This window comes from Acipenser ruthenus, chromosome 46 (genome assembly GCF_902713425.1).
Source record: "Acipenser ruthenus chromosome 46, fAciRut3.2 maternal haplotype, whole genome shotgun sequence".
NCBI lineage: Eukaryota > Metazoa > Chordata > Actinopteri > Acipenseriformes > Acipenseridae > Acipenser > Acipenser ruthenus.
In genome coordinates this window covers 3926100-3941653 of record NC_081234.1, presented here as the reverse complement: position 1 = coordinate 3941653, position 15554 = coordinate 3926100, and the positions used below count along the sequence as shown (strand labels likewise).

General features: G+C 37.7%; 1 protein-coding gene across 3 annotated transcripts in view; it reads left to right on the top strand.

Moving 5' to 3' along the window:
• The window catches only part of LOC117966104 (set1/Ash2 histone methyltransferase complex subunit ASH2), a 48663-nt gene extending 33378 nt beyond the window's left edge, over positions 1 to 15285 (top strand). For all 3 annotated transcript variants that reach the window (XM_059013532.1, XM_059013531.1, XM_059013533.1), the window contains 6 exons: positions 3388 to 3555; positions 6608 to 6801; positions 13446 to 13538; positions 14037 to 14135; positions 14377 to 14436; positions 14777 to 15285. In XM_059013532.1, coding sequence (XP_058869515.1) covers positions 3388 to 3555; positions 6608 to 6801; positions 13446 to 13538; positions 14037 to 14135; positions 14377 to 14436; positions 14777 to 14884 — 722 coding nt within the window. In that variant the 3' untranslated portion in view covers positions 14885 to 15285. The remainder of the gene's footprint in view (positions 1 to 3387; positions 3556 to 6607; positions 6802 to 13445; positions 13539 to 14036; positions 14136 to 14376; positions 14437 to 14776) is intronic.
• Positions 15286 to 15554: the final 269 nt, after the last annotated feature.

The following is a 15554-nucleotide window of genomic DNA, read 5'->3' as shown; positions in this document are numbered from 1 at the left end:
CTTTTAAGCCTGTGATAATTCTGGTTGCTCTTCTTTGCACTCTTTCTAGAGCAGCAATATCCTTTTTGTAACGAGGAGACCAGAACTGAACACAATATTCTAGGTGAGGTCTTACTAATGCATTGTAAAGTTTCAACATTACTTCCCTTGATTTAAATTCAACACTTCTCGCAATATATCCGAGCATCTTGTTGGCCTTTTTTATAGCTTCCCCACATTGTCTAGATGAAGACATTTCTGAGTCAACATAAACTCCTAGGTCTTTTTCATAGTTCCCTTCTTCAATTTCAGTCTCCCCCATATGATATTTATAATGCACATTTGTATTGCCTGCATGCAATACTTTACATTTTTCTCTATTAAATTTCATTTGCCATGTGTCTGCCCAGTTCTGAATGCTGTCTAGATCATTTTGAATGACCTTTGCTGCTGCAACAGTGTTTGCCACTCCTTCTATTTTTGTGTCGTCTGCAAATTTAACGAGTTTGCTAACTATACCAGAATCTAAATCATTAATGTAGATTTGGAATAGCAGAGGACCTAATACTGATCCCTGTGATACTCCACTGGTTACCTCGCTCCATCAGTACTTTTGTTTTCTACATGTTAACCACTCCCTAATCCATCTGCATGCATTTCCTTGAATCCCTACTGCGTTCAGTTTGAGAATTAATCTTTTATGCGGGACTTTGTCAAAAGCTTTCTGGAAATCTAAATAAACCATGTCGTATGCTTTGCAATTATCCATTTTCATTGTTGCATCCTCAAAAAAGTCTAGTTGGTTAGTTAGACACAATCTCCCTTTCCTAAAACCATGCTGACTGGCTCCCAGGATATTGTTACCATATAAGTACTTTTCCATTTTGGATCTTATTATAGTTTCCATAAGTTTACATATAATAGAAGTCAGGCTTATTGGTCTGTAGTTACCTGGTTCGGTTTTGTCTCCCTTTTTGTGGATCGGTATTACGTTTGCTATTTTCCAGTCTGTCGGTACAACCTCTGTGTCAAGAGACTGTTGCATGAACTTGGTTAGCGGTTTGTAAATAACTTTTTTCATTTCTTTGAGTACTATTGGGAGGATCTCATCCGGCCCAGGGGATTTGTTTATTTTAAGAGCTCCTAGTCCCTTTAACACTTCTGCCTTTGTTATGCTAAAGTTATTTAAAATGGGATAGGGACAGGTCGACATGTGGGGCATGTTGTCCGTGTCCTCCTTTGTAAAAACCTGTGAAAATTAATCATTTAATATATTTGCTATTTTTTTTTCTTCATCTATGATTTTGCCATTTGTGTCTCTTAGACATTTAACCTCTTCTCTTCCTTCTCCTCCTAGTTCTCTTGCTGTTATAATATTGGAAAAACATTTTGGAATTGGTTTTAGCCCCCTTAGCAATATTGATTTCTATCTCCCTCTTGGCCTTTCTAACTTCCTTTTTGACTGTGTTTGCAGTTCCAAGTACTCTTTCTGTGTACTTTGTTTTTGGTCCCTTTTAAACACTCTGTAAAGTGCATTTTTTCGCTGAATGTTTTTTTTCATTGATCTATTAAACCATTTTGGCAATTTTTTGTTTTAGATTTGTCTACTTTTGAGATGTAATTGTTTTGCGCATCTAGTACTACTTTTTTAAACAAACAGCCATCCTTTTTCTGTGGATATTTTCTCTATTTTACTCCAATCTACTTTTGTTAGTCTCTGTTTCATACCTTCATAGTTTGCTTTTCTAAAATTGTAAACCTTAGCTTTAGTCATTCCTTTTTGGGTTTTAAATACTTCAAATGAGACCATGTTGTGGTCTGAGTTTGCCAATGGCTCTCTGACCTCTGTTTTAGTTATTCTGTCTTCATTATTTGAAAAGACTAAATCAAGGCATGCCTCCCATCTAGTCGGTGCCTTGACAAATTGCGTTAGGAAGCAGTCATTTGTCATTTCCACCATTTCAATTTCGTCCCTCCTACTCCCCACTGAGTTCTCCCATTTTATATGGGGGACGTTGAAATCCCCCATTAGTATGGCTTCTCCTTTTCTACACGCATTACTAATGTCATTGTATAACAGATTATTTTGCTCAGCGTCTGAATTTGGCGGTCTATAGCATGCTCCTATTATTATGCCCTTTGAATTTTTGTCCATTATTCTGACCCATATTGATTCTGCATTGTTTTATTTGTCCTGATTTAACACCTGGGCTTAAATCAAAACTATTTCTTATGTATAGCGCTACCCCTCCGCCTCTTCTGTCCTGCCTGTCTTTCTTATACAGTGTGTACCCACTAATATTATATTTGTCTCCATCACTCTCAGACAACCAAGTTTCTGTAACCCCTATCACTTCGTAGTTACTTGTTAGTGCAGTAGCTTCAAGTTCTAACATTTTGTTTCTGAGACTTCTAGCATTAAGATAAATACATTTAATAGTTGTCTTACCTGAGTTGTTGCCCTTGTTTTGATGTGGTCTCCCTTCTGTTTTTTTGTTTTCTCCCCCCTTCCTTTCTAGTTTAAATGCTTCTGGACCTCCTCAAGGATCCTTTCTCCGAGTAGATTGGCTCCCTTTCTGTTTAAGTGCAGTCCGTCCCCACCTATATAGATAGTCCTTGTTGTAGAACGTGCTCCAATGTTCAAGAAAGGTGAAGCCTTCCTGTGTGCACCACGATTTCAGCCATGCATTTTGATTTTGTATTTCCAGCTGTCCATATGGTCCTTTGCAAGGCGCCGGCAGTATCCCAGAAAATACCAGTTTTGGTCTTGTCTTTTAATTTCCTTCCTAGCTCTCTGAATTTGTTTTGCAGGGTTCTTGGTCTGTCTGTCCCAATGTTGTTTGTACCGATGTGGACGACTGCTGCCGGGTCGTCTCCTGTTCGTTCTAGTAGCCTGTCCATGTTCTCAGTGATGTGGTTGCCAGAGGCTCCTGGAAGGCAGCACACTGTTGTAGTAAGGGGGTCCAAACTGCGAATTGAACTTGCTGTGTTTCTCAATATGGAGTCCCCAACAATCATGACCTCCCCTCCTTGTTACATATCTGCCGTTACTCTGGTCCCACTGCAGTCGGATGTGCGGTGGATTACTGTAGTATTTTCTTTCACACAGTTTGAACAGCCAGAACTGTTCAGCTTTGTTTCGCAGCGCTCTTGCCCAAAATGCACAAGATGACATCTTTATACAATGAGACATCCCACACACAACATGTTTACATCTATTCATTCCTTTGCAGTCCTAATGTCTTTGTTATTAACTATTTGAGATCAGATGCTGTTTAGCAAAGGTATTAGATACTTTTCTAGGTGGTGCCCAGGCATTCGGCCCCTTTCTTAACCTCTGGTCCTGTGTCCAGGGTTATTGCAGGTAAATAAAACCAAACGCTCTGTAATGGCTTTGTTTTGCTGCAGCACCTCAGTTGAAGATCTCGGACGATCGGCTGACCGTGACTGGAGAGAAAGGCTACTCCATGGTTCGGGCGTCTCATGGTGTTAGGAAAGGGTCCTGGTACTTTGAGGTCACCGTTGATGAAATGCCTCCAGACACTGCCTCTAGACTCGGCTGGTCACAGCCTTTGGGTAAATATATTAAATTTTATATGCAAAATCGTTTGTCTTATGTCGGTGTCTTATCTCTGGAAATGTTTTGGTTTTATTTTAATCAGGACACACATTTAAGATTTGGAGAATATAATCTCTCCAAAACCAAAATACCGAATTAGGAAACTTTTTTGCACAAATGTTTGATCACATTTACATTGTCTGGTACAAATGTTTGTATATTCATTAATCTTTGTTTGCAAGAACTCTATTTTACTGTTACTGCTATCCTGTAAAAAACCAAAGCACTGTGTAAGCAGATAGTTGGATCATAATCGCACAATACCTACTACAGAACCTGAAAGGTTAAAAATATTAGTGTGTGTTGGTTTCACAAACATCTGTCTGGAAGTGGTTTTCTTTCGGCCAGCTACAATAGCATTGTTAATACTTTTTGTATTACTTGTCTTTCAATACAATTTCAAATCCAGGGTTTTCAATTAGTTTTAAGGTATGTGGCACTTAAAAGGTAGTAGGGGGCACCTATCTCATTTTGCCACGTAGTGCCGACGGGGGAGAGTGTGGGAGGGATTAACATGGTGCATTCTGGCGGGATTTTGGATGGTTTAAGCATGTGTTAGACTAGTTGTGGTCTGCTTTTAGGGTCTGACAAAGTACTCTGTTAGTGCATTGAAGGAGTTTTACGTCATATATTGTAGATATTTTCATTAGTACAATCTGAGAGCTATTTTAGTGAATGGCAGTTTATTTTATTGCAGTCAAGTAAGCTAGAGTATATTTTATTACCTGACTATGAAGGGTTTTTTTTTTTTTTTTTTCCTCAGCAGTACACATCCTAATTACAGTCATAAGTATTTCTTTGTGTTCTGTTTTCACCTTTCTGGTCAGTTTGAGAAATAATCTTAGTTTTCCCTGCAACAGCTGGCACTGCTTTAGTACAAAACTCGCACTACACTACTGTTTTTCATTATGGTAACATTGTAAATTACTGTTCGTGATTCTTTGGCTGAGGAGATATATTTTCAGCTCATCATCTTCCTAGGGAATCTGCTGCGCGATTTAATCATCCATAAACTCCTGACGGTAAACAATGTTGCGGCTGCTAAAGAAGATGCAGCAGACAAAAAAATTGATTGTGATCCTGAATGTACTGTGACGAAGCGGTGTGTGTAACCCAATTCTGGTTGCTCTATTTTGCACTCTTTTTAGAGCAGCAATATCCTTTTTGTAACGAGGTGACCAGAACTGAACACAGTATTGTAGGTGAGGTCTTACTAATGCATTGTAAAGTTTTAACATTACTTCCCTTGATTTAAATTCAACACTTCTCACAAGGGGCTCCCAAGTGGCACATCCAGTAAAGGCGTTCTGCGCGGAGTGCAGGATGTGCCCTATACCTCAGACATCGCAGTTTCGAACCCAGGCTATGTCACAGCCGACCGTGACCTGGAGTTCCTAGGGGGTGGCGCACAATTGGCCGAGCACTTCCTGGGCAGGGAGGGCTTAGGTCGGCAGGGGAATCCACGGCTCACCGCGCATCAGCGACCCCTGTGGCCGATAGGGCGCCTGTGGTTTTGCAGTGGAGCCGTCAGATCTGTGTTGTCCTCCGGCATTATAGGTCTGGTGGCATCGATGTGAATCCGCAGTGCGAAAAGTGACGGCTTGGCAGGAGCACGTTTCGGAGGACGCGTGCTCCAGCCGCCGTTTCCCGGGGTCGGCGGGGGGGTTGCGAGCGGTGACCTGAGGATACAGATAATAATAATTGGCCGCATGGGGAGAAAACCGGGGTAAAAAAATTGACAACGACTAAATTATTTAAAAAAAAAAAAAAAAAAACACGTCTCACAATATATCCGAGCATCTTGTTGGCCTTTTTTTAGCTTCCCCACATTGTCTAGATGAAGACATTTGAGTCAACAAACTCCTAGGTCTATTTCATAGATTCCTTCTTCAATTTCAGTATCTCCCATATGATATTTATAATGCACATTGTTATTGCCTGCGTGCAGTACTTTACACTTTACTCTATTAAAACATGTTACTTTTGTTTTAAAATTAAAAATAACTTTCGTTTTTACAGTTTTGTATGTACATATACCTGTTTACACACTGGTTTCTTTTTAAATGTTTATTTTATTATATCATTTATTATCATTTTTTGAAGTAGGGCTTTATATGTGTCAAGTTAGAAAATAACCCCTTTTATGTTTAATTGTTCATTTAAATACAGAGTTTTGGCTGTGCAGATGTTTGATATGATGTGATGTTATATATGTTGGTTTTGAGGTGGCTGACGAAGTTAAAGTAGGTTATTTTCATATGTAAATATCTGTTAACGTCTATATATGTTGTAACATAGCCTCTCCGTACTCTGCTCGTTTGCCCTTTAAAACGTAGACCCAGACACAAGAACTGCACAAGCTCAAACGTAGAGCCTAACTGCACTTTAAACGACTAAGCCATTTACCAGTCACAAAAACTTTCACATCACTTTACACACAAGTGTAACTTTACACAATACCTTTCTTTTTCTTGAGCACAGCACTTCTCTTCATAAACCAGCTCCCTGGTGATCTCTCTCTAATGGGGCTGGAAGCTCTCTTTTTTTTTTATAGTATGTGGCTGTTCCCAATTGACACAGATTATCTCGTTTGGGAGCAGCCACATTCTCGCCACCAAAACACACACACAACACCCAGACTTCATTTACACGCAGAGCTCTTGCTCTGCCACAGTGTGTGTGTATAATATATATATGTGTATAATATATATACATACATATATATATATATATATATATATATATATATATATATATATATATATATATATATATATATATATATATATATATGTATGTATGTATGTGTTTCATATTGCAGTTGTGTTATTATATTTTTCTGTGTTTTGGAAGACTTTGATATTATTGATATCAAAATGCATGCACGATATCAATATACAATTTTCATATCGTTGCCCACCCCTAATTTTAATGTGTTTTGGAATTTTGTTCATCCTTGAATAATACCTGTGATTTTTATTTTGGGTTTTTTCTTTTTTCTTTTTTCAGGTAATCTGCAGGCACCACTGGGCTATGACAAGTTCAGCTATTCCTGGCGCAGTAAGAAAGGTACAAAGTTTCACCAGTCCAACGGCAAGCACTACTCGGATGGCTACGGCCAGGGGGATACCCTGGGGTTTTACATCTGTCTCCGTGATGGCACAGAGACTGCCAAGGCCCTCCCAGACACTTACAAAGATAAGGTATTGCAGGTTTAAAATACTTTTTTTTCGAATAAATGTAATTAACAAAACTCTATTTCCAATAGAATACACCTGCATGACAGAAAGGGCATTGCTTATTGGAAAATAAAACTTTGTTTGCAAATTTACTTCTAATTAAAAGAGCAAAAACCCACTGCTGTGCACATAATCTAGTGCATATGTGTAATAGGTCAGTTTGGTGACCAGGGGCCGGTTTTTCAGAACTTGTAATCTGGATAACCGTGATCTTTAATCAGACATGTTGTTAATTTCCCAACATGGATACAAAACTTAAATACATGTCAAACATGTTTTATAATACTCTATTTGGACATATAGTGTGTGTTTTCTATCGAAATTCAAACAAAATATCCGTGTTCAAATGATCCGGATATTTTGGATAAAAGTAATCTTGATCTCATCTTTAAATTCTGAGAAACACAAATGCAACATTTTAATCACGATTTTAAAAGTGTGATCGGATTACTAAAGCAAAATCTGGATCCCAGTAATCCCGATCGCATGTAGATTGGTTCCCTTTTTGTTTAAGTGCAGTCTGTTTATATATTTTTTGTTTGTTTTAAGCTATTAATACATTTATGACAGTTGGTGTAAAGTTTTTTTTGAAGTGTAACCCCACTAAATTATTATATAAATCAATCTCAGCAAAGTAACAGAAACAAATCCTGAAAAAATAAGGCAGTTGTTTTTACATTCCGTACACCATTGCATTGGTGCTTGCAGACGGCTGTCTTGGCAAGTTGTTATTTCATTGGTCCACAAACCAAGTACAGTTACGGTGCAGTTCTACAGTTCACATTGCAGGTGTAATCTGAATCTTAACTTCATTCAATTTGGGTTCCTGAGCAAAATATCCCAGATTCCTGCCTGTTTTCAGCATTTTTTACTTCTCCTGACTTGCATCTCTGTGTTGTACAGCAGCTGCATTTTAATTTTCATTCCTTGAAGTTAGAATGTTGAGAGTTGTTGTTGAGTCTTCAGCGATTCAGTCCAATTGTACACACTTAGATGTTTCCGTGTTTCTTTTCCAAGTTGTATTGTCTTTTTAGAGAGAGTCCTTGGAGAAGTTGATGGTTTTCATTGAGAGAGCTTAGAGATAGAGCTCGTTTTTCCATTGAGATTTTCTAGATTCTATGCTACAAGCATTTTTATAACATTTGACAATAGGTTTATCGCTCAGATTATTGTCATTCAATTGGTTGACTCTGCTAGACATCCCATTGGTAAATCCTCCATTAGGTATTTTTATTGGCTGTTTTGAATGCAAGCAGGATGACATCATAACTTCACCAAATAAATACATCGCCCTTGTCATTTAAACAAAATATCATAAATCACAGAAAAGGCATTCTGTTTAAAGTTATTAATTTTTACTTGATAATCACATTTCTATTTCCCTGAGGTATTTTTTTTTTTTACACAATGCAATACCAAAATGAATCGTACAAGTCTGTAATTATCATTATAATGAATTAATTTGATTTTAATCAATTTCCAGAATGATAAATTACGTTTTTGTGATTTTTAAGTAAGGATTTTAATACATTATATCTTCTAGGTTTCTAAATTTGACTTCACAAGAATATCGTTTTTATAACAGTTAACATAATTCTCCATTGAATACAATGTTAGTTTAATTCCGAACTGAACCATCTCCATTGTCCAGAGGTGGCAGTATGACAACATATTGATCAGATTGAATACACGTTCCTTAGACTTGATGGCTCACCTCTAGGAATGTATCGTCACAAGTGTGAAACATTTGTTTGAGGCTCGATACTTAGTTCTGATAACAATCTAAATTTTCTTAGTCAAGTCTGGCTCTACACAGCAGGGGACTTGTTTAACAGTTTTCCCTCAATGTATAATATACTTAAGACTGGCAGACCAACACAGCAGGGGATTTAGTTTACCAAATGGCATTCTTTGTCCTACATCAGTTTATCCAGATCTCTTGTCAGAGTTGTCTTCCATATAAAGATTCAAGAGGTATATTTTCATTTAAACAAATATAAATTGTACTTTCTACATCACAGGACTAGTGTCTATTGAGGCATAATGTTTACAGATTAATGCTATTTTGTCTTTAAAAAAAAAATGATATTCAAATGCCATCAAGCCTCTGAGCGCATTGACTGAGCAGCTGTGCAACAACCTGGAACGTTTAACAGCACTGGTACAAGAAGACACAGTAAGATTTCTTGGTAAGCCAGAATGAGCTATCAAACAAACTTTACACTTGTTCAAATGAAACAGTATTTTAATTAGGGATGGGAACCAATATCGATGTTTTGATATATCATTCGATATCGATAATAATTTCCATATTTCGAGTAGTGGTTAGGGCTCTGGACTCTTGACCGGAGGGTCGTGGGTTCAATCCCAGGTGGGGGACACTGCTGCTGTACCCTTGAGTAAGGTACTTTACCTAGATTGCTCCAGTAAAAACCCAACTGTATAAATGGGTAATTGTATGTAAAAATAATGTAATTGTATATAAAAATAATGTGATATCTTGTAATAATTGTATGTCGCCCTGGATAAGGGCATCTGCTAAGAAATAAATAATAATAATAATAAAAATAATAATCATCATCATCATAAAGGGATAAAAAATTCACGTATGCTCGCAGTGACATACTTTTTATTGCTAATACTGCTAATAATACAAACACAGTATAATCAAGTTTATTTTATATTAAGATACAACACTATACATACCAATCAATGTTAGTCTCGTAGGTACACATTAAAGTATTAACCATTTTATTCCATTGATTGGCGTCTTTATTTTTCTAAGAACCCGATTTTAACAAATGTATTTCAATACTATAAATCAAGAAAAACAACAAATCCTGTGTACCCTCTCTCGTGTGCTCTACTCCCGTTTCTTCACCTGTTTCCTCTCACCAGCCAATCCCTTACCGGAAACAATCCTGTTTTCAAAAAGTGCGCACATCAACTAATTAAGAAAAGGATACACACCTAAAAATAATCTTAACAAAAAAACATAATAAACAGGAAAATCGGCTTAAATAATTTGATCTATGTATTAAACGTAGCACCAAATGGTCGACTGAATTTGAGTGCAGTCGACGTCAGCGCTGGTATTCAGCTAACCGGAAATGTCACGCGATTCACACCATGTGCTGAAATGGCGGATGATACATCCGATATGAGAACTTCAGCATCAAAAGAAACGCAACAAACTAGTTTAGTGTGGAAGTACTTCAAAAAACATGAAGACAAACGTGAAGTACAATGCACACTGTCAGAAAGTGCTAAAATACAACCAAAGCACATCGTCTATGCATGCGCACCTCACAGGAAAACATCCATTAAACCTGTCGGGTGAAAATCAAGCAACGAGAGGTACTGCAGTCAAGGCAAGTGATACGCAGAAAAGGCAGTCAAAAATTTGATTTTTCAAAGCGTCCAATAAATAAAAGACGTAAACAAGAATAAATGAAATAAGCTAATCGCATTTGTTGTGAAAGATGTACGTCCAGGGGTGGACAAATCACTATTGTGTGGTAGACCGATGGGGTACCAAAAGGTAAACTATGGTAGCCCACCACAAATACAGTTTTCAGTAGATAAACATTTCCATTTAACACTACGCACCATTAAAAAAAAATGTAGACAGATACAATTGTAAGGTGGTAAGGTTCAAAAAAGAAATCCTACATCAATCCACTAATAAAACAGTTTTTTTTTTTTTTTTTGTTTACCATATATAACCAGATACTGCCAAAGTTTGCTAACAACCTAGTTTCTGTTCATATTTTTACCAAACAATAACAAGCTAATAATAGCTTCCTTATATAAAATGTAGGGAATTATGTTTGACCGCATCATCTGCATTATTTTCCCAGACTTTATCCAGGCCCGGCGTTATGGGCGGGTTTTCGGAGCGTGGCCCGTCCAGTTTAGATTCAGTGCCTCCCCTGTTTCAGATTCTAAATTGATATAAATTTTTTTTGAGAAATCCTTAATCAAATCAAAGTAAAGCACAATAATAATAATTAAATGTTTAGTTACTTCTGGTGTTTGGAAACCCCTTCGCAGGGTCGCCATGTCGGATTGTTTACAAGAGTGTATGCTTTTTATGTTCAGTATTGAATAGTCAGCTGAAAGTAAGCTTTTATATGTACATTTGTTACATTACAGTAACTTGGTATGTGTGGGAATCTGTTTATTGCAATCTCTGTAGATTGTAGGATTGTACTGTTACTCAGACATGTATGCTCTACCCCCATTTCTTCACCTGTTTCCTCCCCTTCCAATCCATTACCGGAAGATATATCCTGTTTTCAAAAAGTGCAAGCATGAACTAATTAGAAACAGGGTAGTCTTTCTTTAAAGGAATACGCACCTGAAAACAAACACAAAAAAAACAGGAAAATCGGTTAAATCATTTTATATATATATATATATATATATATATATATATATATATATATATATATATATATATATATATATATATATGTATAAGAACATAAAGTTTACAAACGAGAGGAGGCCATTCAGCCCATCTTGCTCGTTTGGTTGTTAGTAGCTTATTGATCCCAGAATCTCATCAAGCAGCTTCTTGAAGGATCCCAGGGTTTCAGCTTCAACAACATTACTGGGGAGTTGGTTCCAGACCCTCACAATTCTCTGTGTAAAAAAGTGCCTCCTATTTTCTGCTCTGAATGCCCCTTTATCTAACCTCCATTTGTGACCCCTGGTCCTTGTTTCTTTTTTCAGGTCAAAGTCGTCCCCTGGGTCGACATTGTCTATACCTTTTAGGATTTTGAATGTTTGAATCAGATCGCCGCGTAGTCTTCTTTGTTCAAGACTGAATAGATTCAATTCTTTTAGCCTGTCTGCAAATATATATATATTTTTTCTTCCATTCATAATGTGCTGTGCCTAGCCAAGCTTACGGCTGTTCAAGTTAAACAAAATATAACAAGACTTTTCTACATGGATATTGTGATATTGCATAAGTATTCACCCCCTTTGCTATGACACGCCTAAATAAGCTCTGGTGCAACCAATTGTCTTTAGAAGTCACATAATTAGTTGAATGGAGTCCACCTGTGTGCAATTAAGGCGTTTCACATGATTTCAGGTTAAATACACCTGTCTCTGGGAGGTCCCACAGTTGGTTAGTACATTTCCTAACAAAAACAACATCATGAAGACGAAGGAACATTCAAAGCAAATCCGGAATAAGGTTCTTCAAAAGCACCAATCAGGGGTAGGATATAAGAACATTTCCAAGGCATTGAATATCCCCAGGAGCACAGTAAAGTCCATTATTAAGAAATGGAGAGAATATGGCACAACTGTGAATCTGTCTAGAACAGATTCACAGTTGTAACTCTAAAGGAGTTACAGTCTTCCACGGCTGAGCTGGGAGGCCTGTGCATACGGCAACAATAGCCTGGGTGCTTCACAAAACTGGCCTTTATGGGAGAGTGGCAAAAAGAAAGCCATTGTTGAAAAAATCTCGGCTAGAGTTTGCCAGAAGGCATGTGGGAGACTCTGAGACCAAGTGGAAGAAGTTTCTATGGTCTGATGAGACAAAAATAGAGCTTTTTGGCCTCAACGCTAAGCGCTATGTTTGGCGTGAGCCTAACACCGCACATCACCCTGAGAACACCATCCCTACGGTGAAGCATGGTGGTGGCAGCATCATGCTATAGGGATGCTTCTCTGCGTCAGGGCCTGGACAGTTTGTGAAGATAGAGGGCAAAATGGATGCAGCAAAGTACAGAGAAATCCTGGAGGAAAACCTGCTGAAGTCTGCAAGAGACCTGGGACTTGGGAGAAGATTCATCTTCCAGGAGGACAATGACCCCAGACATACAGCCAAAGCCACACTGGAGTGGCTTAAAAACTAAGGTCAATGTCCTGGAGTGGCCCAGTCAAAGCCCGGACCTCAATCCAATTGAGAATATGTGGAAAGAGCTGAAAATTGCTGTTCACCAAAGGTCCCCATCCAACTTGACGGAGCTTGAGCAATTTCGCAAAGAAGAATGGGCAAAAATTGCAGTGTCCAGATGTGCAAAGCTGGTAGAGACTTATCCAAATAGACTCATGGCTGTAATTGCTGCCAAAGGTGCCTCTACCAAATATTGACTCAAGGGGGTGAATACTTATGCAATCCAATTATTTTCTGTTTTGTATTTGTAATTAATTTAGAACAATTTGTTGATTTTATGTGTTGATCAGTTGCGAAAACTCCTAATTAAATCAATTTTGATTCCATGTTGTAACACAAAAAAATGTGGAAAAGTCCAAGGGGGGTGAATACTTTTGAGAGCCACTGTAAATATCTGTTAATGTCTATTTGTATATATGTTTCAAATTGCAATTGTTACATTTTTCTGTGTTTGGGAAGACTTCGATATTATCAATACCGAAATACATGCATGATATCGATATATAATGTTCATATCGATGCCCACCCCTAATTTTAATTATTTGTGATAAAAAACAGATTTAAAAATCCTTCTGTTCCCTATGTTCCGACCAATCCGAAATGAGCGAGTTCTCCCATGTTCATATGGATGGTTTCATAATGGGTTTGTTTTAAATGCCAATATACTGTCTTTTTCTGTTTATTGTAGGCCTTGATTAAATTCAAAAGCTACTTGTATTTTGAGGAAAAGGACTTTGTAGATAAAGCAGAGAAGAGCCTCAAACCAATGAGCTCCAGCAAAGTAAGTGAACGGCATTCGGTAACACTGTCTTAATACAGTATATACGTTTTGTTGCATTCTTTTAAATTAGCATCTGGTTTGGCACATAATCCATTGTATGTGCACAGTATGTCCATTTGCCAAAAACTAGCTAGATTTAGTCTTAGGACCAATTATTACTTGAGCCATTTAATAGATTGAGAGACTTCTAGTCTGAACGTTTGTCATTGAATTTATTAGGTTTCTTTTAGTATTTCTAAATTAAGCATTATTTAGTGTTTTAATATCTATGGAAAATCTAACCCCTCATTAAATACATTTTCTAGCAATGAATGTCCAGTTGTCTTAACTGTGTCTTTCAACGATGTTACTGCTATTTTCAGCTTTTACATTTTGGCAAAACAACGTGAAACTTGGTAAAGTCAATTGGAAACATGGTCCAGAACGCAACTGAAACTGATTTCTGTGAGCTAACTCTTACAGATGTAGAAATAAAATGTGTTTTATTTTATCCCCCAGATGATATTTTTTAGGAATGGTGTTAGTCAAGGAGTTGCGTTCGAAGACCTATTTGAAGGAATTTACTTCCCTGCCATCTCCTTGTATAAAAGCTGCACTGTAAGTACTTGCCGTTTTGTAGGAAAAGCATCTCTAGGCCAGAAGATCAGTTATGGAATCTGTACGTTCTCCATCTACCAGTATCCATTCATGGTTATGTATGTGACTAATAGTGACTGGCTGTAAATGGCATTGCTTTCATAGATTACAGTACAGGAGCTAATTAGCCAGGCATCATATATGGTTCTTTTTAATTGTGTTTATATACACTAACACTGTGTTTTTTCTTCTTTTCTTCCAGGTGTCTGTAAATTTTGGACCGCATTTTAAGTACCCTCCAAAGGACGTCACATACCAACCAGTAAGTCTTGCATTATTGATCTTGTAGAATTACTTTTAAACATTTAACATACATGGTTAGTCCCTAGCACTAGCCCTGCACCCAGTCCTGGCTTTCTAAACTAGGGTCATTTATATTGTTTTAATGACAGTGTCTGGAATTTTAAGCAATTGGGTAACAGGAAAATCTGCTCTTAACTGATCCTACTGACAGAGAAGTGAAAAACAGTAATAAGTCTTGCTTCTGTGACGACCTGGGCATTTACCTTATTGAGTGTAGTTCTGAAACCAAGGACTGTGTGCAGGGCTAGGAATAGATACCCAGCATTTTAAGTGACAAATGTCATATTATTCTGCCTCAGATGAGCGACATGGGCTGGGGCGCAGTGATCGACCACACTCTGGCGGACATACTGTATCACGTGGAGACCGAAGTGGACGGCCGCCGTAGCCCTCCCTGGGAGCCCTGAACCCTGAGTTGACGTCTGAAACCTCTGGACACCTTCCTGCTGCTCTGTACTGAGACCTATCTAAACCAGCAGGCTGACCACGAACAAGTGTACCAGGGAACAACAAGCATTGTAACACAACACATTCAAATAGTACTTTTGAATTGGGGATATGACGCACAAAGCCTTGTCAAATATGTATGTGCTGCTCCAAAATGAAACAAAGGTTTGGAATGTGAGTCAACCTAAAACCCATAGTTAATTTTCCGTATTTTTTATATATTGCACATTAGAAAGTGTAGTCCCAGGCTTTCAATTCCATTCCCTACCTTTTGTCTTCAGTACCTCCTTTATCATTGTGAAGTTGAACTTTTAATTTGATACATTTTCACAGTGAAGTCATAAAGATATTGAAGCCCTCATTTCTGCTTGCTATTCAATTTATTTCTAACTGGAAAAGGACTTCCTGTTTTTACTGAAACTGTGGGATGATTAATGTCATTTTAAGCGAGTGTTGGATAACAAATACCAGCTCTATGCTTATTTGAAAATTAAGGAAATATATAAGAAATTCAAAGTTGAAATGGGGGTTATTGAAAATGATAATGAAGCTGTTGTGATTAAAGGAAGAAAAATTAGTATGTAGTGTCTCCGGTATCCTTAAATCCGCCAAGGTCATGATATGCGGCTA